We start from the raw sequence: 27,560 nt of genomic DNA on the forward strand, positions 1-27,560 counted from the left end.
CTCCTGAGGAAACCAAATCTAAATAAGTGTGACAATCCCTACTTGAAGACTGGGTTGACCTTTACCCACTTTTACTAGCTTAAGACCATTAGCCAGTTGCTTCAGTATTCATTGTCTAACTGGGTAGAGTAAAGTTTTTAGATAGAGCTCTCCTTCAATTCCATTGGGAGGTGTCAATTATTAAACCCAACATCTTTTTCATTATTTTGCATCTGAAGCATGTAGTCTACCAGTCAATACATCTGTGCTTCTTAATATAGGATGATAGCTGTAATCCTGGTCACATTCATATTGTGATTTTGATACTGAATCCTATGAATGTTGCTGTCATTTGCATGTAACAGGTCATAAATGTAGGCAGTCTAATTTATTACACATGCAGCATGTCTGTACCAGGTATTTGTAGAGTTCCTTGATTGGGATTTAAAAAATTACAAAGAGATTCCAGATTGGATTAGATATTGGGGTATTTCAAATATTGGATATTTCATCCAGACTAGGTAAAAAATAGGCTTTTAAACACAAGTATTGTAATAGCAATTCACTACTTAGTTACAAGACTAACTACAGTAACATGCCTTGTGTGGGTTTAATTATATTTGGATATTGGCCCATACTGCAGCACACCATTACTGATGGTCTGACTATAGCTTATTTTCAAGAAGTTAATTTTATTCAAGAAGTAAAGAATTAAATGCTGGAGCTTGCAAAGCATTCAAAAAAGTGCTTAGAAGGACCAATATGTACAATGAATTTTTTTTCAAATTGTTAGTGATCATATAATTTGCATGTTATGCACTTCGGAACCTATTCTTACTACCTCTGTGTGAATATAAATATATGCCCAGTTATTTTGATTGGAAAAGAGGTTTTTTATACAAGCTCCGAAATGTTGGCAAACATTTTAAATGCTTCCGAGAGCCTTTAAGCAATTGCTTCCTTTCAATTGTTCTACTCAAATTTAATTAATTAGGGACTAAATTCACATATTGCATCAAGGCACAGTTTGTTTGATCATAGACTTGATTTAAAAAAAATTCTTCTTTTTATTTAATATCCTTAACACTGTATACCTAACAAAATTAGCTTTAAACTTAAAAAAAAAACAGAAAAGAAGCAATCCCATAGACACACATTTACCATGATTTTAATAAACTATAATGACTGGATTCACAAATACAAATTATGGTTTACCACAATTACTTTATTCATACAATACACAAGGCCAAACCTAAACAAAACAGATTGGATCATGAATCCAAGCAGAGTGTCATTCTTTCAGTTATATATTCTCTTTGGAATTTTATCAAAGCTAAGGTGGATTTCAGAATCTCAGCACGAGGTTGCATTGATGGATGCTACATGGTGTTAGGTAATATTTCCATTAAATATATATTTCATTTTTCTGGAGATTGTACTCTTATATATTTTAAAACTCTGTACCAACTTTGATCAGAACGAAAAGGCAATGTGTGAGTAGAATTGAAAATCCTGCAAGACAATATTGAGAATAAACAGAAAATAAAGCTATGAAGATATTAGTTGAACCTACCCTTCAAGCTAAATGTGTGAAGACTGCAACAGTGAATGGGAACAAGACACATCTAATCAGGTTTGTGTGCATCACCACATCTCTTTCCCCACCCCACCATTCAGCTCTATTTGAGCATAAGATCAAATAATCTTCAAATACAAAATACCCAATATTCGTTCTTTACAGATCTACTTTTGTTTTATTATATTTTTTGCATTTCGCCATGGATGCACAAATTCCTACACCATTATCCCTTTTTTCAGTCAATGTTTGCATTTCAACAACTGAAGTTTATGAGTAGATCACAAAGGGCTCCATCAAATATAGAGTATTTTTTTCAAGTATTATGTCGTCATCTGACCATATAAAATACAGAATGCAACAGAGTAAAAAAAGAAAAGAAAGATGAAGACTTTTAAGCTTGAGCCTTAACAATAAAAGCAAAATACTTATCTTGCTATTGTGATCCATTGTGATTTTTCTAATTTCCTCTTTCTATATGAAGTAGTGCAAATGTGAATGTAGATCTGGTAAAAATGAAAGACAGTGGTACATATTTTCAAGGAACAAAGATAGAAAGTGATCAATTCTTACTCCTTGGATTGTTTTAAGTTTGAAGAGCAAGTTGTAATCCACAAGGCCTAAGCAGCCTGAAGCTGGACCTGGAGTATTTAAACAAAATGCCTTTTCTCCAAAGTAGGATCTGGGCATGCCTAGAGACTGCTCTCTTGTGCATGGAGACTATGTTTCATATTTGAACAATTATATAATTATTAAAGTTAATATTAGATTATAAATATGTGGCAAGAAATCTAAGGATCTCCAGATGTTATTGAACTAAACATCCCCAAAGAGCCAACCAGCATGAATAATGAGAGATGCTAGGAGACGTTTTCCAGAAAATTTGATGCTCTTATTTAAAATAAATGCACTTCAGCTTACAATCAACCTTGAAAATGCTGTGAAAATGGGCAGAGTAGTACCCCTGGTTATTACATGTATCTTAAAACTCCAGTTCCTATATCAGCCCTAAATTCATGCCAGTCTTGTACACCATTCTAAGAAAAAGGAAGGGCACTTTTAAAAAGTCTTTAATCATTCCTACAGCCATTTATTGACCTACTCTCTAAAGGCCATATACCCTTCTTGATCTGCATACAAAATTTATATTGATATCTTTGGAAGAGCAGTGGACATATGGAAGACAGCATGAGAACTGGGCCATGTAAACATGCCAATTAGGGAGAAAATAAACCTGCTTAAAGTGTCAAGAAATGCCTCTAATATTGGTTATTAAATGTGGTGTTTGAGTGGTATTTGGGCTGCAGAAAAAGAAAAAAATGTTCAATCAGCTGTGCCATATTTTCTGTGAAGACTTTACATTCAACACTCAAACAATTGGTATCCCTGTGGTATAAACAGGATAGATAATGAATATAAGTGGGATAGAAAATTAATCCTACTTGTGAGAAAAGAGACAGTCATAATTCACTTAGGCTTCTCAGCTCTTATGTTATGAGGTCTTCAGCTAACTCATGGGATCCATTCCACATCCCACAGATGCTCATTATGAATTCTTTTTATGTGCAACATGTGGGGACTAACTAGTTTCATATCTCTTGGTATTAGCTGCAGTCCAAAGCATTTTGCATTAAAGTAGAATGCAAACACAGATGCTATTTGATACAAAGGATTTCAACACAAACAGTTTTATCATCGAGTTTATGTACCCTGATTTGGTTTAGAACAAAAATGCTGAAGCAAAAAAAGAGAAAGATATTATTGATTCTTTGTTACCAAGCTGTATATTGGTATTGCTTTTCAGCTGGGGGCAACCATAAACACTATGCCTTTGAATATGGTGCAATTGTTCCTTAGCCTCTTTGAAATACTTTAGAAATGTTAATTTTAGGATCTCAAACATTTCCTTGAGTTTTCACTAAGAAAAACAGTCTTTTTCTTGAGCCATCATTCTCAAAATTGATTTTTCTTACTTATAGACACAGGGAATTGCCTATGAAATACCGATACCTGCTTCTCAATTCATTTCCCAATGATATAGGCTTGTTTCAAAATGGTTAATGGACTATGAGCCTTTCTACATTTATATGTTCAGTCTCTTACGAAAGACCAAATAGTCCTTGATCTAATAATGGGGGTCATTAGCTAAGACTACAGTATCTGAACTTTAAAAAATTTTCTGAAGATGACAGAAACAAGATTGGTTTTTTGGTATCTCTTTGTTGTCATCTAGTAGTTGCCCATAATTTTTCAAACCACATCTGGTAGTAGGTTCCACCACAAAATCGCAGAGGACAAAATCGCGCTCGACGAAAGCGCGCATTTGATGTCATCACAGTGCGACGAAAACATCACGCTGTGATCGAAAAATGTAAAAATAAAGCGAAAACCTTACCCTAACCCCCCCAAACCTAACCCTAAACCTAACCCTAACCATTAACCTAACCCTAAATCTAACCCTAAACCTAACCGTTAACATAACGCTAAACCTAACGCTAACCGTTAACCTAACACTAAACGTAACCCTAACGCTGTAAACCTAACCCTAACCCTTAACCTAACCCTAACCCTAACCCTAACCCTTACCTTTATGTGAATCGGCTTGCTTTAATTTTAATTTTATTTCAATTTTTAATTTTTTCGTCACGCTGTGATGACGTCACATGCGCGCTTTCGTCGAGCGCGATTTTGTCCTCCGCGGTTTTGACAGGTCACGCTGGTAGTACACATAGTTCTTGCTTGCCAACTGTAATTGGGATCAGGAATCCCATTACTAAGTGATGTGGTTGTAAGATACAATGTCATGTGGCCACACTGACATACAATTCTGGCATTTGTAGACGCAATAATCTGTGATCACATGACTGTCATTTGCAACCTTCTGCAACATCTAAGTTCAATGGGGAAACCAGTAGGAAGTTGAAGTGATGATCAGGTGACTGTAGGATGCTGCAACGCTACAGTGGAGCTGAATGAATCAATATTAAACGAGGACTACCTGTAGAATAAATTTTTATTGGAGAATTTGCATCCAAAGAGGCTGACAGAGCAGCTCTTTATTTTTGCCATTTTGCCATGAATCTTAATACACTGGAATACATCTGATATCCTATCAGAATTGTTAAAAGTCCAACATGACAAATGTGCTTCTAATATAAATATCCACATGGCTTTGCCTGGGCAGATTTTATTATTGCAAGAAATGTTTTTGAAAACATTTTTATATATATTAAAATTATTTACCTAATGAAAACCAAAATCTACCTCCAACTGTGGGAAATGAAGACATACTGAAACCAAGGAAAATAGTTTGGAAATTCTAGTAACTAAACATCTTCAAAAAGTTTGATCACATTTTTAACATTTCTTTTTTGCCCCTTTTGTTACAAAAAAAAAGCTACTTCAAAACGCAGGCAAACAACACCTATCAAATACCACAAATCAGATGTAGGTTTATCCTTCCCATGTTACACAATAATTGTTTAGGTGTTCCTCATCCATGAAAATATCCCTGACACTTTGATATAAATGTAGGGACACATCATCTAATAATTGTTTTAAAGCAAGCCTATATGGCATAATGCCTATTGGCTGAATGAGTTCTGCCAAGCAGCTTTGTGTAACTCTTAAGTGGTCCCCCCCCCCCAATTCAACAAATCCAATGTTGACAAATACTGTAGTCTCCATGAAGGATTTGCTATGTCCACCTCAAAAGACATGCTACCAAGTGTCTCCAAACCTCAACAATACTGTTAGCTGACTAGCCACAACTGATTGGCATGCTGGCTACTTCTTTGAGCCCATTACTGTTTTTAAAGTGGCTTCTTAACCTTTATGATTTGCACAGGACTGGTCTCAAATCATGTTCATATTTCTGATCAATACAGGATCTGCCCACACCATCTAGCTGGGAAAAGCAACATGATTGTAATAAACCTTTATTAAACTCTTATTAAGCATTTCCAAAGAATCTAATATACACCAAACACTATTTGAGTGTTAATTTATTTTAAGGGTTATTCTTTACCACCTCTCAACATGTTTCACATTGTTTCCAAAACTAATTTTTCTATTCATGTCGTCATGCAGTTGGTAAATTTGTGAAACCATGATAACCTGGAAATTAAACCAGCCAACAAAGAATTGGCTTTGCATGTCTTAAGGACCAGAATTATAGGTTTCACTTTAATTATTTTCATATGACTACTCCAGATGTAAAACTTGTACGTTTTCATTGTGGTCCTCTTTCCTCAATCAAAACATTATATGAAAGACAAGAAAAACTAAAATATGATTTTTTCTTGCAAATTATTAAGCATGACCACGCTCATTAGAATTTTCCATTCACCATTCCATGAAATTTGAAGTTTCTCTAAATTTTATAAGAGGCTGCCTTATATGAATGTCACACAACTGGTCTCTAACAAAAGAAACTTTTCCTCTTATTATTGCGCAGGGAAAAAACATACCAATGCAACTGTTGTGATTAACCAATTTACTTTGCCTCCTTTGAAAGAAAATATTAATCTCGAGACATCCCTGGTTGAGATTGGTGGTCTTCTTGCAGACATTTCATTACCCAAACTAGTTAACCCAACCAGTGTACTGCTGCTGATGTTACCTAACTTTGGAAATGAAACTGTAAGAAAACAACCAAATTTAGAGCTTACCATGGACTCCTCATTTCAACCCTGAGCCACAAATATTCTCTATCAATATTAATCTTATTTTAGTATTGAACCTTCTTTTGGATAATGCTCTTTTTATATATGGACCCCATGGAAACTGTTCAATTCCACCTCTGTCCATTCCTCCCACATGAATTTTCTACTCCAACAGATCATCCACTGAAGTCTTTTCCCAATTTGGGTTTAGTTTACAAAGATAAGGTTGGTAATTTTTAATGGTTACTCAATAATACAATGCTGCATGATGGAGAAGTGTGTATGTGGTAACAAATGCTCCTGAAATATGCAATTTTGACAGGACAGAGTAAAGGAAGACAGAGAAGAGCACCATCCTGCCATATTTTGGATGTGCAACTGTTATAAACAAAAGCTATCACTATGGATAGTTATGTCTTCCTGTTGTCTTTGAAATTTGTACTCATCCAGACATCAATCTTTCCCAGTGAGCCCTCCAGAATACACTGAACTTAAGTGGGACTGTGTCAAATTACATTGGACAATATTCTGTGAAGTGCCTCTGAAAAACTCTTAAATGTTCTCAGGAAAAAATATCTGTTTTCCACATCCAATTGGTGCCCACCGTATGTTAACAATTCCCACAAGTACTCTTCTTACAGATGCATCCTGACAATTATACAGACTAGCAGGCAAAACTAATATTAACCGGGAACAAAGCAGTTTATTTTTTATTTTTTTTACTTCGAGCAATGGAAAGGGAAGGGGAAACGGGCTTCGAGCAATGGAAAGGGAAGGGGAAACGGGCTTCGAGCAATGGAAAGGGAAGGGGAAACGGGACACCAGGACAAAAAAAGGGAGGGGGAGGTGGGACCGCAGTGCCTCTGGTTAACAACAGGGGCGTCTTCTCCACGGCTTTGCCTGAGTAGAGAGACCTTCCCTTTGACATCCGTCCGTTTGTAGTGAAGGGAAGCACTTGTGGTGTGAGAACGGGAAGGGGTAAAGCGGGAAGCTCCTACCTCGGCACATTCCAGCTCGGGTAGCCCACCACTTACCGCGCCCTTGCAAAGCCCTGCTCGCAACATTCACCAAGTCTTGTATCGCTGGCACAACAATCGGCTTTTGCAAGCCCCTTCCCTCGTTTTCCCGTTATTTGCAGAGGGCAGCTAGAAAGGATGAAGAGAATAGGAATGTAAATTTGCACGCCGTCCTGCGCACAAAGAAACGGCAGCCCCTAACCTCGCGAAGTACTTGGCAATACCCACAATCCCTACACGTGGGAAGAGATTCCCTGCTGTTAATGTACCGCTTAACTTCCCGTGCCTGTTAAAATGACAACAAAGTCCCACCTGAAAGAGCCAACTTAAGGCACGCCGTTGCAACCAGCTCCCCCCAGAACCTTGGTTAACAGCGTGCGTGCTCGCTCGCTTGCAGTGGCACACCGAGCTGCCTCCCGCGTTATTGTGTTTGTTCCCGCTTCATATAATGCATTTGCAACCGCTTTCTTGCACTGCACTCAACGGTTTAATCGATTTGTTAGAGCAGCAAGGGAGAGCTGTGCGTGCAGCCAGCCAGCCGCGCGCGCAGACACCCTACCTTCCAAGTTTGAGTAGCAGTAACCGCGGCGCACACTAGGAGGGCAGGAGAGTCACTTCCCTCTGGAAGAGAGCGAGCCCCACCGCGGCACAAAGCGGCGTGTTTTTTTCTTCTTTTTCTGGGTGCAAACCGGTGCTTCATAAAAAAAGGGGGAAGATAGAGAAAAGAATACAAGAAAGGAAGGGAAAAGAGAGGGGGGTGGGAGAGAGAAGGGGAAGGAAAGCTAGTTCTCAAGAACTTGTCCTGTAACGCGCCTCCTCCTCCCAATCGCTTTATTTTTCCCTCTGGGAACCGGGAATTCTCCCCCCCCCCCTACACACACTTCTCTCCCTTCCCCCGCACCTCGCCAGTTTATTGTGGCCCACTAAGCTGCTGTCAGCAGTGTTTCTGAGAAACCGAGAAGTCCTCCCGGACTCCGCGTGGTTGGGCGGAGTAGAAGGTTGAGGTGTGGGGGGGAAGAGGCAACATTTGCTGCCCATCATTTTCACAGCCGCGTTAAAGTAACTGCGGCCCCCTCACCGTCCCTTCGCCCCTCAGAATCCGGGTTTAGGCTACCCAGAGAATCCCCCCCCCTTCTCGATTTTGCCTCCTTTTTCGCAACCTTCCAGTTCCGCGCTTCTCTTCAAATCCTGGCGCGTTGTATGTTTGCAAATTGGTAAAATACCTTCTCTGTTCCCTCGCTTCACTTTAAGTCCCCCCCCCCTTCAACTCAATCTCAGCCCAGCCGCTCACATCAAAGCGCTGTGCCTCCCTCCCAGTGGCCGCTGTTCACTAATGGGATTGCAGTGTGGCTGGCTCTGCTGCTGCAGCCGCCGGAGGGAGAGGAGCTGCTGTACCTCTTCGCCGACACTCGCTGGGTGCTGAGCCGCGGGAATGATCCGGATCTTCCCGGATTTCAGCGTGCAGGTGACTGCAGCTGCGGCCGGGGGAGTACCAGCCGGCCCGGGCGTGGGGAGAGCCAGTACCGCAGCTAACGGGAATCCGCAAAACGTCCAGGGCATTACTTCCTACCAACAACGGTGAGTACATAAGCTAGAGAGGTGTGTTTATCTTTTCGACTAATTTCACTTGCCTTTTATGTCCGTTTGAGCGTTATGTGTTCATCGTGTTTTTTTTTTAAACAAAACAAAACAAAAACAAAACCCTCAAATCTCAATGTCGAATGCTTTGGGGAAGGCAACTCTTCATCCAAAAGGGTGTTTTAAAAGCCGCGAACACACATGTTAGAGCTGCTTGATCTTGGAAACAACAATAGGGAAGAGAAAAGTAAGATAGCCGCCTGCTCAAAGGCAGATTATCTTTTTTTTTCTGCTGCAAAGTTTGGAGTCCTGTCTGTTTCTCCTCCTTAAGTAGGAATTTCTCAATGTCAGCGGCTTGTGCAAACCCCACAGCATAGCAGCTAAGAGGTATAATTGATCACGCTATTGTGATTGATGATTTATTTTCAATTGAGCACGATAGAGTTTTCACTTGGCACTTCACCCTTGCAGTTACACATTTGTATTACCAGGGTATTAGCATGTCACCTGTTACTACAGGGAAATCTAGCAGGAAATTCTAAGTGACTTAACACTTTGGGAGTATTCATCAGAAATGCATTTTAATGCAAATACCGGAGTCTCACTGCCAGCTTCTTTAAGTTACAGTTTTATACATACTTCTGTCCAAATAAGTCCCTTTGAATTTAACTGCTTTTAAACAGATACTATAGATATATTAGGAAGGATCTAACCTTAAGTTAGTCAAGTCATAGTGCCCAAGATTTTCTTTGATTTTTAAAATTTATTTTCCCTATCATTACTTTGCAGGAGAGTTCCAGCACCAACATTGTATACAATTAATTGGCATTTTGTTTTTTTCAAAAGTAGAATATTTTCTTTGTTTTTCTTTATTTGATTCTGCTTCCCAACATGTCATTTTTCTTTTTCCCCATATTCTACAATTTCATCCAGACAGGTTATGTGAAATAAAATATATGTGAGCATAAACTAGTACTTACACAAAAATAAACCAACACTTTCAAATTTAAAATTTCATTAGACAAGGAACTTTTGGAAATCATATTTTTCTTTATTTAATCCAGTCAGGCTGTAACTATGTTTGCTTGAATGAGAAAGCAGTCTGGATAAAAAATTTGGTGCCCAGGACATGGTTTGGTTTAGTAAACTTTTCAAGCAATGTATGTATAATCCTTTGCTTTATGTGCTTTTGAGATAGTGTGAGAATCATGAAGTTATTTCATGAGACAGCAGAGGACTCTTAAAGCGGATGAAGGTTTGGAATTGAAGACACTGCTATTTTAAATAAATACACAAACTCTAAGGCGGTACAATAGATATAAAGAATAAAGTTAGTGTAGTGCTACACTAGTGTAATGGATATAAAGAATAAAGTTAGTGTAGTGCTACACTAGTGTAATGGATATAAAGAATAAAGTTAGTGAAAAGCTCGCTATTCTCTGTTTTGGGACTATCTGTTGCTACAGGTTTCTTAAATTACTAGGGGAAATTGATGGTTAGTTGTCACCTCATGCTTTCCAGATAATTTGGATAGGAGAGCAGAAAGAAGGAAACTCAAGGTTCAAATGATAAAACTTTTACAAAAATAAGAAAATAGCTCTCAGATTTTATCCTGTATAGAAAAAAGTATATGGAACAGTTCTCAGGTTTTAGTATTTTAATTATGATATACAAAATTGGAGAAATAAGTATATATTTGATAAATTGGCAATATAAAGAGGATTATTAAATATAATGCCCTTACCTGTAGCTATTTATCCCAACAAAGACAACACATATGGTTACTGTCCTGTGAATAGGCTTCATTTTACTTAGTGGATCCTATTACCAGCTTAACTGAAACATAATTGCAAGTTTAGTTTTCTTAGTATACTGTCTCTTACAATCAATATATGTTACATTTTCCTTATTTTAAAGAAGCATAGAAAATCGTGTTTCCCCAAAACTATGGGCACTTAAGAGCAAGGCATTTTCTTCTTAACCCATTTAAAACTAAACTCTTCCATGTTTTGCCCTACAATACTTAAGAAAAACAGAAGGATTTTGCTAGTCCTTCACTCACTAGATAAACCAGATGACACCTGTTAAACTTCATTGTTTTGAGCATGTGGAGAAAACGGGCTTCATAGCCCTGTCTCCAGACAGCGGTTGATGGAATTTCCCCTGGATAAAAACTCGGGACTCCCTATTTTATAAGAATTACTTCTTTTCATTTGAGTGTAGATCCTTAACGACTGAATCATTTTTGCGTGCTAAATCAGAAAGCAGTTCTTAGAAGCAAAGGAGTTGCTGTAAGGTTCTGCATTGAAGCTTCTTAGGTCGGCTGTATCTGCTCTTCGGAGCCCCGAGGGACTTAAGGCAGGTCAAATTATCTGCCTCCAGTGGCAGAGATCATATTTTTGGGGTCACTGACTGCGCCCTCCAGCTAAACTTTCCGCATTTGCAAAGTCCTTATGCAGCTATTCGCATACCTACGCACGCGTGCATCTGTTGCATTCCGCTTAACTTTTATCAAAATTCCGCTTCAGCACCTTACTTACTCCCTCCAGCCCATGAGGCGACTGGGTTGGGTAAATTAGTGATACGGAGCAACTTTTAAGATTAATCGACTCCTATTCCTAGGAAGATGTTTGAAATTTGATCCTTTAAAAAAAAAATCGGCGTTTTCCCCTGTGCCATCCTGAAGAGCCACTCTGCCCGTTACCACCTGTTATATTAGAAAATCTTTCATTAACTTATGATCCGGCACAGTGGGAGTCTATAAGAACAAAATGAACTTTCTCCAACAGGGTGAGCTATCGATATGCCAGAAGAAATACGGTAGCAATACGTCCAGGTGATAGAATTCTACACCCATTTTTGCGCAGTCACACGTCCACTCAGTTGTATACGGTAGTTGGACGAAGGACAAGAGTCAGACGCATGTGCAGCTCGTGTAGCTGAAGGATGTCGCTCCTCTTCCATAGAGACACATAGGTTGTGTACATAAAGACATGCACGTATGCTAATAGACGCACACGCGCTCAAATCTGTACCGATTGTGTATGAACACACGCACACAAAACCCAACACCACTTAAAAAAAACACGTTCTCCAATTTTGTCTTTTATCCCACGTGCATTCGGGTCTTCCCCGTATTCACGCTGGCTTTTGCTGGGAATTTCCCCCAGCAGCGGCCGTGTGTTTGCGGCTTCCTAGTCTGCCTCCCTCCCTCTCTGTCTGTCTCCCTCTTCCTCTGCTGGCTCTGCTACTCCAGAGAAGGAAAGTATGCGAAACTGCAACTGAGTGGCGTTGTTGCGCCGGCAGCGGAGGCTTTCCTGTCCCTTTGCACACCAGACTCAGAGCGCCGGAGCTGGGGAAGCAGCTGGAAAATGCTCGCGAACACGTCCACGGCAGCCAAGCCTGAAGAACAGAGACTTCTGACTTCCCCGCTTATGGCTTGGCCTCGCGCTTAAAGCCAGTCCCACGGGCTCCCTCTCCGTGTGCCTAGTCACACCTGCCGGGCGATGCCAATGGCCGGGCTGCCCATCGGGGCTGCGCGCTTTCTCACTCAGCTGCGGCCGGCCACTCGTCGCCGGGCTTGGTATGTCTTCGGAGGCAGCGGAGCCTAGGCTCTCTCCGCTCCTCGGCTTATGGACGGCTGCGGTCAGAGCAGCAGCAGCGGCAGCAGCAGCGCCTAGCTAAGCGAAGCAACCTGCGGCAGGACTGCTGCGCCGGGGAGCGGGAGCCCGCAATGCATTGGCCTCACTACTTTTCCTCCTCCTGCCTGTCTAAGCAGGGCCGCCGCCGCCGCCGCTAGACACAACACCACACAGCAACACAAGGAGGGGGAAAAGTAAGAGAGAGAGGAAAGGGGGAAAAAAGCCCAGGAAGATGGCGCCCACCAAGCCAAGCTTTCAACAGGATCCTTCGAGGCGAGAACGGTAACACTTTCTCTATATTGAACCCGAGGCAGCAGTGCCTGCCTGGGTCTGGGACGCCGCCGCCACTGCCGCCGCTCGCCACCTTGGGTCTGATTTACTTGGCTTCCATGCCCGGGAAAGGGAAAAGCGGAGGGAGGGGTGGCCACGGACCCGCTAGCGCTGCTAGGTCTCGGGAGTTTCTCGTGGTGCATGCACGTTTCACGGCGGCGGCGACTACTGCTGTTGTTGCTGCTGCTGCCGGATCCACAACACTTGCTAGGCTCGCCCCCTTAGCAGCAGCAGCAGGAGGGAGCTTGTACCTCCCCACATCGGAAGAGTCGTCGGTGTCTGGCTGAGCGCACGGGTGGGGGTGGGGGGCGGAGGGAGAGAGGGGGTGGGGCGGAATTCCCGGGAGGCAACTTTTCGGCTGGATGGGTCTCGACAAATGGGGGAGGGAGGACCCACGGCAGGTTGGAACGGAGCAAAAAAAAGGGGCGGGGGGAGTGCGTGAGAGGAAAACAGCTTTTAACCAGGCCCGGCGTTGCTTAGTGGAGAGAGTGGCTGGGCTCGTGCAGCTAGGCCGAAAAGGGGGGAGAGGAGCTTGCTGGGACTCCACTCAAACTGCTGGCACAAGTTTAGTTCAAGCTCAGCAACAACTCTCTGGCTTCGCGTGTATAAAACCCTCCCTCCCTTTCCCCCCCTTTTGGAATCGCCCGGGTTTAACCGTGAACTTACTTATTGCCCGGGAGAAGCTTAGTCATAAGAAATAGTTTGCTATGAAAGCCATCCGATATACCTTTTTATTGTTGTTCCCCTTCGGTTCTATAGTTGGTGAGATGCTTGCAGCTGGCGCGTTAGGCAAAATTTAAAGTGCATCTTTAGAGAAGGATGCCACCTGGAATCCTTGAGGAAGAAGACAAATTCTAACCTGGCCCATTGAACATAACAAACCTCTGGATGAGCCACTGGAAACAATGAAAGTGTGAAGGAATTGCACTTTGAGCTGTAAAAAAGCTTTTAAAAACGTGGGTTTCCTTACCAAGGCAGTTTAACTTTCTTGCAGTATAATGTCAAATAATTTGAGGTAGGATTTTCCAGGGCTTAATACCTATGATACCTGATCTAAGTATGTGCAAAGTATTTTATGGATAAGTATACTCAATCCTAGAAGTGGAGTTAGGAATCAGGAAGACTTCTGCATTAGGGTGTTTGATCCAGATAGGATTGACTCTCCTCTGGAGGCCTCCCACCCCAAAATAGATGGCCAATAAGGAGAATGGTTATCATAAGTGTAATAGGAAACAACTAGTGATGGCATACAGATTGCATCACAATTAAGGAACATGATAGCTGGAGTGCAACATTGTACAGATGGTGAACAAGTTGTGCACTTTAAAAAGTTCACCTGATGTTTACCAAATGAGGCTCAATTTCATATGAGGAAAGATCAGTATGCATATAATATTTGTCATCCCTTGTGCTCACTTTTAGCATAACTGATTCCGTTGAATAACTCATAATTGATGCACATGCTAGTTAAGATATAAAGCTTCCTATTTTAAAATCTATTTTTTTTAAAAAAACATGTCTACACATTACAGACTGATAGCTTTTAAATACTTAGAGAATGCAACAACCAGCTTTTAGCAGCATCTCAAAGGAGGGAGTGAATTTAAATTTGCATGTGCCTGCCAGAGCATCCTTATCTGCATATGTAATCTATAGCAACAGAGCTAGTATTTTGGATTTGAGGTGATTCAGTTTTCCTTAAGATATATCAATCCAAATACCTCTAATTTGTTCATCTTGTATTTGATGGTATAAACTGTTGCATTTCATGACTGCCAGTAACATTTGCATAGAGTCAGGTTGGAAATATTGGCAATATTTATAGAGTTTAGGAATTAGGTTTGAAGTCACTTTATTACTCCTTTCCTATGAACTTTCAGTGTCTCCCAGTGATTGAAAATCATATGTACATTACCATTCATTATAGAGGAGTGCTGTTATCCTGTATTCAAAGCTCTACGTCTCCAAGAGAAAGAAAGCTAATACTGTACATAACTGCTGGTATACAGTGTCTGTCTTTACCACGGCTCCAAACCAGAGAGTTGTATATTCTTTATGAGCCTAGTACTATATTAGTAATAAGTATGTTTGCTGGGACAGCTTCAGTAATCTCTGCAGCAGAGGCATATTTGTGTGCCATTTTGGGAATTTTTCTGAGATAGGAATCTTGAAGATAGAATTAATTTCTAGGGGAAACTTCATAGCCTGTGCATGAGTGCTTTCTTTATCACCTGTCTCCATTTGGCATTCGAAGAAGGTAAATCAAAGTGTGCAATTTGTTATTCTGCTTCACTTGAGAGCTGTACTAAATAACACTTGGTCTGAAATTCTGATTGAAGTTGTAGGAGGATATACTGTATTTAATTTAATGCCCTTTAATAACATATTCTTGTTCAGCTCTGATGCTGTCATCTTAAAGGTTGGATCAGAGTAGTTTTATCCTGTGTAGGGAGTGGAATGAGTAATAATTTTAACCGGTAGTGGTGGGGGTAACTTTAATTCATGAACGACCAATAACCCAAAGCTTGCCCTGGTGTCCAGATTGTTTTATGCCCTGAGGCCTAAGTTATTGTCACTGCTTATTGTGCTCCAACTAGTTTATGATGAAATTATACATGAATTATTTCAGGGGCTTGAATAAGACATGGTATGTCAAACTCTTGCTGCTTCACAGTACTTTGAAGAATAGAATTATATTTCAATAGATTAAATGCTCAATATTTTCTTAATATACACTTTATGTTTTAGTATTAATTAAAACTACTCTCTTGGCTTGTTTCTTTTTACTAATCTGCAAATTGTAATACGGATTAAGGCAATAATTTTGTGCACCCTTTTTGAATTGAAATGACTGAAATCAGTCATTTTATATATATGATATATTCACATATATGAGTTTGATGCACATCTTATTGAAATAAATTATATTCTTCAGATCATAAAACTAACATGCAGTGCTTGCTTAAAAGACAGTATGGCAGATTTTTAGTATTATTATTTAGTTGTTATATATTAATAGTATAATTGTTGAGTAGAAGTCAAATATATTAAACTTTTATAAATACTAATAGAGTAGTTGGTAAGGTAGTCTTTAAAACTTTGATGTTTAGTAGCTGTCGTTAATATTCAAACTTTATTATTTGGGGACAGGAAAAAACAATGGACTTGAGTTTAATATATTTTTCCTGTTAAAATACATTGTGTTAACAAACAGTTTCAAATGTTATTCAGTTTTCTTGTTATATCTTAGGAACTCAATCTTATACACAATCACCTGGAAGTAATCACCATTGAATTCAGTGGGGCTCATTTTCAGTAGATATGCATAGGAATGTGCTTTAAATAGACACAAATGTAATGCATAAGATATGTCTGTAGTGATTTGTAAAGCCTATTGCTGTGCTTCTGTTGTAAAGTAAGTGGAACAAAGCTCTGTTCATTTTTTGGTATTTCTTTCTACAGTATATGCTTAAACACAGCAATGATAAATGATGATATGCATTGTCTAACACTTGCTTTTATATAAATAGCTCCAGAAGATTGCTTAAATGATAATCGAAAATATGAAATAGGGTGGCCTTCATATCACAAGGCCAAGGGTCTACAAATGGAAAAACTGAAATAATGAAATATTTCCAAGGCAACAGACTGTCAACAAGAACAGTAATGCATGGGCATATCATAGAGGTACCAGAGAGGATATTACATCTTATAGCTGTGGAGCTAGGAGTTATAATGACCTTTATTAAACAGAGCCTCCCCATTACCACAATATTTCTGATTCCTGATTTATGGATTAGTAGTTGCAGTAATATTAATAGCTTGAAATTATTCCTCCGTATTTGATTTGTTGTATTGTAGGTTAATGAAATATCTTGTTTGATGTTCATATCAGAGTATTAAGAATTTTTCAACAAGTAATGAACTAAATATGTTGTAATGTTTTGTTCTGTACTTTTCAACTACATGCTTGTTTTGCTTAATATATATCTTATAACCAGCATCTCACCTCTTGTGAGTACAATACTGCAAATAACATATTAGATCCAACACTTAAGCTGTTGCATTTCATTCTACGTGAAATAATGAACAAGTCAATATATTTTGGACTTTCCTATGAGAGTGTTATCACAGTAGTTCTGTTGCACTTAATGCTTTACTTCATTAAGCTATATAATTAAATCTACTTAAATACTGTTATTGTGTTTGTTATTTTCTGTTCATTCATATGTGAGTACAATATATTATCAATATCTTGCTAAAACTGCAGTGTATTGATATGAACAATATTTTAAATTAGTGGCTTTAAATAGGAATGTCATTTTTGAAATATTTGAAATTTTCACACAATTCATAAAGACGCTTGGCAATAATTTTGGTAAGACCAAGTATTTATTTAAATGCTTTGCTTGAATATTTTATAAGCGATCCTATGAAGTGTTTGAACAAGTTAAGGTTTTAAAATACAAGCTTTCTTTTTATAAATCATTTTTAACATGTTTACTTGTAGATAGTCTTCAGCTAATTAATTTGGGTATATCAATCACTAGAACTTTGTGAAAAAATCTCAGTTTGAGGGGGGTAGGATTTTTTTAAAAAATAATTTACATTAACTTTTTGTGATTGTCTTCCAACTTTGTGTAAAAGAATTTGTAATTTTGCTTTGTTATAAATTCCTCTTAGAGTGAGGCACCTTAAGATACTGAGTATCTATAAATCATGATACAATAGTCACAATGTGTTATAATGCCATATTTGCAAGAAAGGATTAATAAGGAATATATATGAAAACTGTTGCTGATTACTGAAATTGCTTTTTCTATATAAAAGCCACATGCCACCTTTTTGTTTTTGGTAGTTCTTGCCATCTATTATAACTACCTATAGAACAAACTATCTGCTGTGTCCTTTATTTTAACATGGCTTAGAACTGAGGTATTCATTAATAATTTAAGGTAGGCTTGTGTGTTATGCTGAAAGATATGCCAGCAATAGTATTATCTTTACAATTGATACAATTGACATTTTCTGGGAAAATAGAAATCTTATTGTTGCTATTTAGTAAAAACAGCATTAGTTAATTATGCACATTAAATAGGATCAAGCTAACATACGTTATATTTTTCAAAAGGTTGATTTTAAATTCTTATTTATTAACCCAATTGAATATATATTTAATTGCTTTAATTCAGATGTCAGAAAAATATAAAGTATTCCCTTAATTTAAAGGGTCTTTGAGCATCTTAATTATGTTATGTAACAAAGGTCACACTGATCTCATTTTTATATAGAATCTCATTTTTATGATACTGAATTAGTTATTTTTCTTAACGCAACTAATGATTAGCAATGCCCTAAGGTCTTTCAGAACTAATTCAGAATACTTCTGATTTCTTCCCCTTCAAACATGGTGTTGCATAATCGGCATTAAGTATATTGACCTTCCTCAAATCATTAAATGTTTGCAGTGTATCCAAGATTAACTGAACTCTGTATAGTGAAGAAAAGGCTCATATTATACTGTTCTGTCATAGGTTCTGACATGAAAGAATGGTTGGGTAAGAACTGATAATTGTCTGTGGATTCTTTTCATCTTTCTCTTATCAGTTAAGTCTCATGGTCTGTTTTCATCAAATGGACAGTTTGGCATCAATTTGTGCCTTACTGGATGAATTTGGCTTTAACAACAAGATAGTTTAATGTTATAGGAATAAGTATGGTTGAGCCTTAGAGTTGCATGTATTCATTCTCTCTTTTCCAAAGTGTCTATGACAATACTTCTACTTTTATCCCATTGCAATTTTCATATCTGAATCTCACTCAGTTTTAGTATTAGTATTAACTATATTTCAGAGTAAACATCACTTCGGATTATGGTTTGATTTGTTTTCTTAATATTAGCTGTAGATTATTCAGGTTCAGATGCAGTATGTCATTGTAACTTGCTTGAAACAGAAGCAAATTCTTCTGCTCTTAATGGCATGGTAGATAAAAGACAAGAAACTACTTGAGCTCTGAATGTGTACATAGCATGTTAAAAACTGAAGTTTGAACTCATTTATGAACAGCTATCTTCTTAGTCAAGAAGTAATATTTGAGTATGATCCATTTGAGCTTTGTAAATTCATTAATTTTTTTAAAAATAATACATTCTATAATCATCTAATTATATGAATTGCACACAAAATGATTTTGTTATAGTGATTTGACAAATAAGAAGATAATGTTGTATAGTAATATATGTACCTGAGCAGTTTTGGTTGTCCTTTTACTGGGAGTGGAAAGTGTTAGTTATTTAATAAAACAAAAGGGGATCTAATTTTATGCCTTAGACCATAAATAGTTAATATTTCTTGATAAATACTAATTTTCATATGAAGAAGCAGGGAACAGGATTATTTTGGGAGGACCAATCATCAAAACTATTTTTTTTTCATTTATTGGTATATTCTCTTAACACAACTTTTAACTTGGGCATTTCCAATGTTAAGGAGATTGATGAAAGGTAATACAGATGGGGAAATTATGGTAATTCAAACCATTGGGAGATATTTCAGCCTCCTGGTTCTATTGCTGTCCTATAAATGGACATGCTTGAACAAAGGAATGGCTAATTCCAGATGGTCTGAGTGTTTTGATTTTTTTCTCTGTATCCAAGTATATAATTGCTGGATGAGGATAACACTTTATCCACAGAAGCTTGTGCTACATCAAACTTCCTTATTTGGGCTGAATTCTGAATGCTGAGCATATATTTGTGAGGATTCCAAAACATGAAATGATTTCAAATTCTTGACATATAATTTGGAGAATTTAACATTAATTTAATTGAAAGAGAGAGAGAGAGTGAGAGACAGAGACAGACAGACAGACAGACAGACAGATTCAAATCCACACTCTGGGAGATTTAAAATAGAACACCATAATGAAATACAAAAGGAGAAAAATATAGCATGTAGTAAAACACAACTGGCATATGCAATATGTAGCCTGAAGTAAACCACAAAAAACACAGCCACTAAAAAGGAGATCCCTCTCCACACACAATCGGCATAGCCTCAAGCCCAGGAGCAGGGAGGGGAAAACAGGTTCTTAAAAATTGCCACAGGAATAGCAAGCTGAGGGCCCTGCAGATCTCTGGGTGGGAAAGCTCTTCCACAGAGCAATTGCAATGAATACTTACTCCAGGATAAATTATGGGTGATCCTCAATTTATGACCCCAATTGAGTCCAACATTTTTGTTACTAAGCAAGACATTTCTTAAGTGAAAATTGCTCCATTTTACAACCTTTCTTGCCACTGTTGTTAAGTGAATCTGGCTTTCCCACTGACTCTGCCTGAGGTCACAAAAGTTGGTCACATGACCTTGGGCTGCAGCTATCATAAATATGAATCAGTTGCCAAGCGTCTAAATTTTGATCACATGACCATGGGAAGCTGCAACGATCAGAAGTGTGAAAAACTTACATCATAAGTCACTTTTTTCAGTGCCATTGTAACTTAACAGTAGAACAGTCACTATTGAACTGGGGAGGTCATAAAGTTGTCATACAACTTTGAATAGTTGTTAAGCGACTGGTTATAAGACCAAGGATTACATGTACAGATAGTTCTCAAGATATGATCCTAATGGAGCCTGCCCATTTTAGGGTCACATGTCACAATATCTGTTGAAGAGATGAGATTCTCAAAGAAGGGTATGAATTTTAAAGGAAGAAAGGCAAACTATGAAGCCATGAATGGGCATGGTGGAAGCAAGGATGGTTTGCAAAGATAGAAAGATTCAGAAAAGTTTAGTGAATGGAGTTGGTATTTTCTAGATTTAACTATATTTCTTATCCTTGCATTTCATTTCTTTGACTTACTGTGTCAGAGTAATGATTTAAGAGCTGACCAACTGCTACAATGATGCAGTGATGCACTGATGTAATGATGAGAATGAGCCAGCAAGGTTTTTGGCTGTTATCCCTTTAAGAGCCTGTATAATAAGAGGAGGCCCTGTAAGGGCCAGTCTCTCTCTCCCTCCCTCCTTCTCTCTCTCTCCCTTCCTCCCTCCCTCCCTCCCCTCTCTCCTCTCCTCGCCTGCCTGTCTGCCTGCCTGCTGTAATTTACTGATTGTTTGACTTCTGCCTATAGTATGTGTATGTATATTATATATTCTACTTCTTTACAACCTTGCCAGGTGCCTTTATAAAATCTGTAGTACAGCTATTCAGCCTTCTAGAACACAATAAGAGGTGCATGAGAGGGAAATACAGGACAAAGAACCCAATCCACCAGGAATGTACCGTGTGTCCTCTTCTTTGATGGTCACAATTAATTGCAGTTCTGTGTTTATAAAGAGGCAGGTTTCACTGCTGAAATCAAAACATTAAAACATTGCTGGCCTTTGGCCATAATAAAGCATTCATTCATTCAATATATTAGCTAGAGCTGAAAATACATAGTAGGAAAAGTTGATACAAAAGTAAATTGTGTTTCTGCATTGTATTAGTTATTTTCTTTTCCAACATGAAAAAAAAAGAATTGTAATATCAAGATAGCCATTTTTCAATAAACAGAAGTTCCCTATTGTTACCTGGATAATGTCCATTTATTTAGGAAATGATAGTATTCCATTATGTTGCTTTGGTGCTTGTGGCGACTACAATAGTCTCTTATTAATCAAATGACAATAGTCTCTGGTTTAGAATCATATGGCTGGGAGGGATCTTGTAGGTCCTCTAGTCCAAAACAGGAGTCCTTATACTGCCCAAAGGAATACTTACACCATCCAGAAGAATGGTTGTCCAGTCTTTTTGTTGAAAACCTCTAGCAGTGGATTATCCACAGTTCTGGGAGGCAAAACAACACCCTCTTTCCTGTGATAGCCTTTCAAGTACAGTTAGTCCTTGACTTAAAACAGTTTGTTTAGAGACCATTCAAAGTTACAACGGCATTGAAAAAAGTAACATGACCATTTTTCACACTTATGACTTTTGCAGCATCCCCATGGTCACATAATTTATATTTGGATGCTGGACAACTGGTTCATATTCATGATTATTCCCGGGGTAATTTATTTACTTTTGCAGCCTTCTGACAAGCAAAGACAATGGGGAAACCATCTTCGCTTAACAACTATGTTACTAATTTGACAACTTCAATGATTCACTTAACAAATGAAAAGTCATAAAATGGGTTAAAACTCACTTAAAATTTATCACTTAACAACATAAATTTTGGGCTCAATCGTGGTAAGTTGAGGACTATCTGTATTGGAAAACTGCTGTTATGTCTCTCCTGAGCCTTCCAGGGGAGGCTAAACGAGGGGTCTGCAATCTTAAACATTCAAAAAGCCATTTGGACCTGTTTCCCCACAGAAAAGAAAACAATGAGAGCCACAAAATCTGGGTGGGTGTGGCCAACTTGACATCACTCATTCCACCCAGTCATATGACCCCCTAGCCATGCCTACCCAGCTGGTCATTAGGGCAGAACCAGGAGCCACAAAAACCTTTTTACATATCTCATTTCTCTCTGTATCACTCTGTCTCTTCTCCCTCTCTCTCTATATATATCTCTCTCTGCCTCTAAGTCTCCCCCTCTCTCTGTATTTCTCCCTGTGCTTGTCTATGTCTCTCTCTCCCTCCCCCTCCTCCCCTCTGTATCTCTCTCTCTGTCTCTCTCTCTATGTGTGTCTCTCCCCTCTCCATATCTTATCTCTCCCCTCTCTATGTATCTCTCTGTGTGTCTCTCTATGGTTCTCCCTCTCTCTCCCTCTCTCTGTATCTCTCTGTGTATCTCATTCTATGTCTCTACCCCCTCTCTGATTCTGAAATGAGGTGTCAGGCAGGCTTTTGCAGAGCCTTGCACACCACAGTGAACTTTAGTGTGCTTCACAATGGGAGAAATGGGGGCCTCTCCTCCTCCTGAAGCCCATTATGACATGGAGCCACAATATGACCCTGCCCCACTGGCCCCTAGCAACAGGATGTGACTTACACCTTTGAGCCTGAAGTGGCAGGAGGTGAGGGCTGCCTTGAGTGTAAATGTGGTGTGAAGGCAAGTACAGAGCCGCTTCACTCCACACTAAGGCTTCGGCAAAGAAAAAGAGAGATACAGAGATGCAATGAAAGTCCCCCATGCATGTTTTAAAGCAATGGCTGGGCGTTGCAGGCCTGTCCCCCATTCCGTCATCCCCTATTCCTGGATCCCATTCCCACCCCACCAGCCCTTGTGTTAGTAAGGCCAGCATCAGTTGCGGCCGGGTTGGACCAGTTTTGGGGGGCAGGGAGCAGGTTACATGCCTCCCCAAGTGACCAAGGCATGCCAAGCACCAACAAGGGCCGGAAGATGCTCCAGCAAGAGTGAGGCACCGGACAATCAGCCCCAACCATTTCTCCATCCTCCACAGTTGGCCTTACCTTCTCAGGCCAGTCAAGTAGTGACTGGGAGGGGAGGGCGAGGAGTAGGGCCAGCCAATGGTGGGATCATCTGCAGGGAGCCGCTGCAGAGGGCCCAAGGAGCTGCAGGCGGCTCCAGAGCCGCAGGTTGCAGACACTTGGGTTAAACCTACCTAGTCCCCTTAGCCATTTGCCGTATGATTTAAAATGCACTTTTTAGCAAAAATAGGCCTCTTAGTTAGTCTTAATTTCAATGATGAGGAGAGTCTCGCTTCCTACCAAGATCTACAGAAGATTTATTCTAGAGATGCATCTGTTTGTTTGAAAAGATTTGCTGACTTTATCATATTTGTTCCTATTTTAGGTAAGTTGTTTATTTTTTCTTTAATAAATTTGTAATTTGTTTTGGCCTTACACAGAGACTTGGGAAATGTATGAAATGAAATATAACTTATCAGTAATACCGTACAATAATCTGAAGTTGACTTATGGATACACCACTTTTATTTAACTTGGAGGACTCCACTCTCTCTTTATGTAGTGACTATGCTCTGTTACAACAACTTGGTCATTAAGCGACATAGTTGTTAAGTGAATACATGAAAGAAAAACACTGCAAAGATCACTGATTGCTGCCATCTCATTCAGATAAAGTCCTCTTGTATAGTTTGTTGTGCCTGACAGTTATTTTTATTTTATTTTATTTTTTGCCCCCTCGCAGGTTGGAAATATTGCTTAAACTATTTCTTTCTGAGCTGCTTTTCTCCTCAGTGTAGGACTTCTCTAAAAAGTGCTAACCAATAGTTAACAAGCTCAGCTCTGAGCTAATTAGTTGATTAGAACTTTCAGCCAAGTGCTGCCTGAAACTGACCAGATCTTAATCAGTTTCTCACTGAAGGTTTTTGTTGTCAGATGCATAAAATTTGGTTGTATATTATTGGAAAATTACATTTTTATTACTGTTGTATTTGTGAATGATGATTAACCATATTAGTTACTAAACAAGAAGTGGTTAAGTGAGTTTTGCCCCATTTTATAACTGTTCTTGACACAGTTGTTAAGTGAATCACTGCAGTTGTTAAGTTAGTAACATGATTGTTAAATGAATCTAGCTTCCCCATGGACTTTGCTTGTCAGAAGGTCGCAAATGTTGATCACATGACCCTGGGACACTGCAAATCGGCAAAAATATGAACCTGTTGTCAAGCGTCCAAATTTTGGTCATGTGACTGGAGATGCTGCAACGGTCATAATTTACGACTCGTAAGTCTGAAAAATGTTCATAAGTCACTTTTTTCATTGCCATTGTAACTTTGAAAAATCACTAAAAAGGTTGTAAATCAAAGGCTAACTGTATCAATAGGTTTTTATAAAACTGAATTCTTAAAAAAATCTCTATGTAGGTTTGAAAGATGGCATTCCCACAAACTGCATACCATGAAAAGATGCAGTGAAATAAAGGTTTAGCAAGAGAAACCATGTAACCAGACATTTATCAATTAGCTAGATGATATAGCATTGTAAATTTTCCAAGTCAATGCATGCATCCTGCAGTATTGTACTCGAAAATGTAGGAAACTGCCTTTTTTCAGAGGGGCTCTAGATTATGATAATGGTGATTACAAGCTAGAAATTAATATGATAATCTTTTCCCTGGCAAGTCCAGTCCCAGGTCAGTGCTTTTCTATAACAGTGGCTGAGGAGCAATAATAAGGGTGTATACAGGGTACATTAGCTCTGCAATTGAGAACTGGAAGTAATGATAATATCAGATGCATTAGCTGTGGAAAAAAATACCTTGTGCAAAGTTATCCAATGGAATAAGACAGATTTTTCTTTCCAAGTGGTTTTGAAATTTTGCCAACCAATTGTGATTTGAAGGGAGAAAGCTGTACCTTTGTTGTTCACCTTTAGCCAGGTAACATCTAATATGTTTTAAAGAAATAAAACAAGTGATTCTGCACTTTAATTCAAATTAGTAATTTTTGCTACCACATTTTCCACTTTTGCTGATTGGTTGATAAACTTTATTATGGATTAATGCTCATTTTATTTCAAATCACTTAGTTCATTGTAAAATTACCCATCTTAGTTAGGGTGCTATATAAACATTCAGTAAATTGATAAGTTTTGGAATAAAAGTATTTCTCTATCTAAAAAATAACTTTGTAGCACTGTTGAGTGAAAAACAGGATATTGAAACACTTATAGGTAATAGACTTTATAGGTCAAGGTGTAGGTCAGTGCCAAGGGCTGAACAACCGAATCTTTACAATGTTGGATGTAAAGATAAAAAAAGACTTTTGTAGAGTGTGTTGTTTATCCCTTCACCTTTATAATAACACAAAGTGGCTGATTCTATTTGTAGAAAAATATAACCGGAGACCAAGTTGGCTGTTATCCTTCAGTTCCATATAAACCATATATTTCCATATAAAGAGAAATTCAGAAAATCTTACAGATGAATTGAGGCTTGGTAAAAAACAAAGAATTGCTCATAATCTTGAAGAATGAGTTAATCACTCATTTTTTTTCATCATTTTCTATATTTAATAAAGCATAAATTTTCACGTAAGCCTAGATTATGTTTCTTCCTTCTGCATTTTGGTTGACTTAGTGAATAATTGATTATATTAAAACACTTGCATTTGAAGTTTAAAAGTTGTGCATTAAAATATTAATTAGATGTTAATTTTAATATTGGCATTTTTTATGATTACTGCTTGGCAAACACGTTTTATATATTGTAAATTAACATGGGCATGTAAATATGTCACTAAATTTCTATAATTATTAAAATTAATGGTTAATGTGCTTGAATGAAAAAGGTAAAAACATAAGAACATAAGAAAGATAAGTTTTTGAGGATAATCATTTTCTTTTTTATATATTAACTGCTTCTTTAAGCGCTTTTTTAGTTTCAGACTTCTTGTTTGTAATCTAGAGTCTCGTGGGATTCAAATGTACATGTGTGCAGAGGCTTTCTGAACTGCTTGTGTGCAAAACTATACAAACACTGTGGATAAAGCCAGAGGAATTTGATTAACATGCACAGTGCGAAGAAAGGGATGCTGAAATGGTCTAAGATATGCTGTTGCAGAAGTTTTAGGAATCTCCATATCTGATGTTGGCAGAAAATACACAGCTAAGAGGAAAGATTAACGTTACCTTTCAGCTGCTGCAGGTAACAAGAACTGCAGAGATAATCGGTCCTTCAAAAATTCCTGAAGATGTTATGTATGATTTCCTTCTATTTGAATGAAGAAAAAAAAACTTCCCAGAAAAAGAAAAGAATTCCCTCACCATTTTGTTCTTCTTGTAGAAACCTCTTTAGGGGTATGTATCGACAGGAAAGTGTCTTGCTCATTCAATAATAATAAATAAAAATAAGATCAGTGTTTTTCATAAGACAGGACATGGGCCCCATAGATTTTCCTGCGGTAATACTATTTTCTCTGGACAGAAATGTGAGCACCAATAAGCTTTTAGAATTAACTATCTTCTCAGGCATTCTCAGATTATTGTTGGTGCTTACTTCACAGCAGTGGTGTGATACCAACAGTATGCTCCGGTACGGGCATACCAGTGCCTGCTGGGAGCACCAGGTACCATTCTGGTACACTGCTCCAGAGGGTCTGCCTGCCCTCTCCTTACTGCTATTTGAACTGATTGGGGCATTTGCGCACGCGCACGGAGCCTATTGCGCCTGCGCAATGCTCTGCCGAGCAGCTGGAGTGTCACGGGTGATGGGTACTCATGTGCACACTGTGATGGACGCCCGGCCCTGTTGCAGTGTATCAGTTACAACGGGATCCGGAACCTACCATTGACTTCACAGATTTAGATTGTGTGGATTATTCTCATTACTAAAATTGTATATTACATCACTGAAATGCATAGCTGTAGTCTGCTTCATCTTTTGTAATCTAGTCCTATCCAAATATGATACAATAAAACTACAAATTGCATAATTCTTAGCCAATGTGGTTAAATACATCTGATGCCTTTCAGATAGAAGCTGTGCTGTTGAAAGTATGCACCTTTGCTTAGTTCCCATTTCTATTATTAGTTATTAGCATTTTTGCTACATACTGATATAAGGAGACACACGGGCACACACTCCAAAATACATAGAAAGTTAGTCATATAATGGCCAAATCATTTTAATTCTTATAACTTTGCAATTTCCCAACTCTGTAACAAATGACCGTTTGTAGGTTGTTATATTCTAGGCTGTGTTTTCTAAATGATGGAAAAATAATTGCAAAGATATTTTTATGAAGTAGGTTCAAATGAAAAATAATAAGTATATCTTAAAGTCAAAAGTAAGTCTATTTAGCGCCATAATTGATCGGCATATAATCAGAATTGATATACATTATTCTTCCCT

General features: G+C 38.5%; 1 protein-coding gene across 5 annotated transcripts in view; it reads left to right on the top strand.

Annotated features, from left to right (window-relative positions):
• Positions 1-8,535: 8,535 nt before the first annotated feature.
• NPAS3 (neuronal PAS domain protein 3) overlaps positions 8,536-27,560 on the top strand; it is a 723,511-nt gene continuing 704,486 nt past the window's right edge. For 2 of the 5 annotated variants that reach the window (XM_087723456.1, XM_087723467.1), the window contains exon 1: positions 11,989-12,736. In XM_087723456.1, coding sequence (XP_087579582.1) covers positions 12,687-12,736 — 50 coding nt within the window. In that variant the 5' untranslated portion in view covers positions 11,989-12,686. Of the gene's footprint in view, positions 8,814-11,988; positions 12,737-27,560 lie in introns of those variants that run through there. The other 3 variants (XM_087723489.1, XM_087723482.1, XM_087723476.1) reach the window with 3 other exon arrangements.

Source organism: Thamnophis sirtalis, unplaced genomic scaffold (assembly GCF_051295495.1).
Source record: "Thamnophis sirtalis isolate CommonGarterSnake01/CBP01778 unplaced genomic scaffold, rThaSir2_p1.2 scaffold_1, whole genome shotgun sequence".
Classification (NCBI taxonomy): Eukaryota; Metazoa; Chordata; class Lepidosauria; order Squamata; family Natricidae; genus Thamnophis; species Thamnophis sirtalis.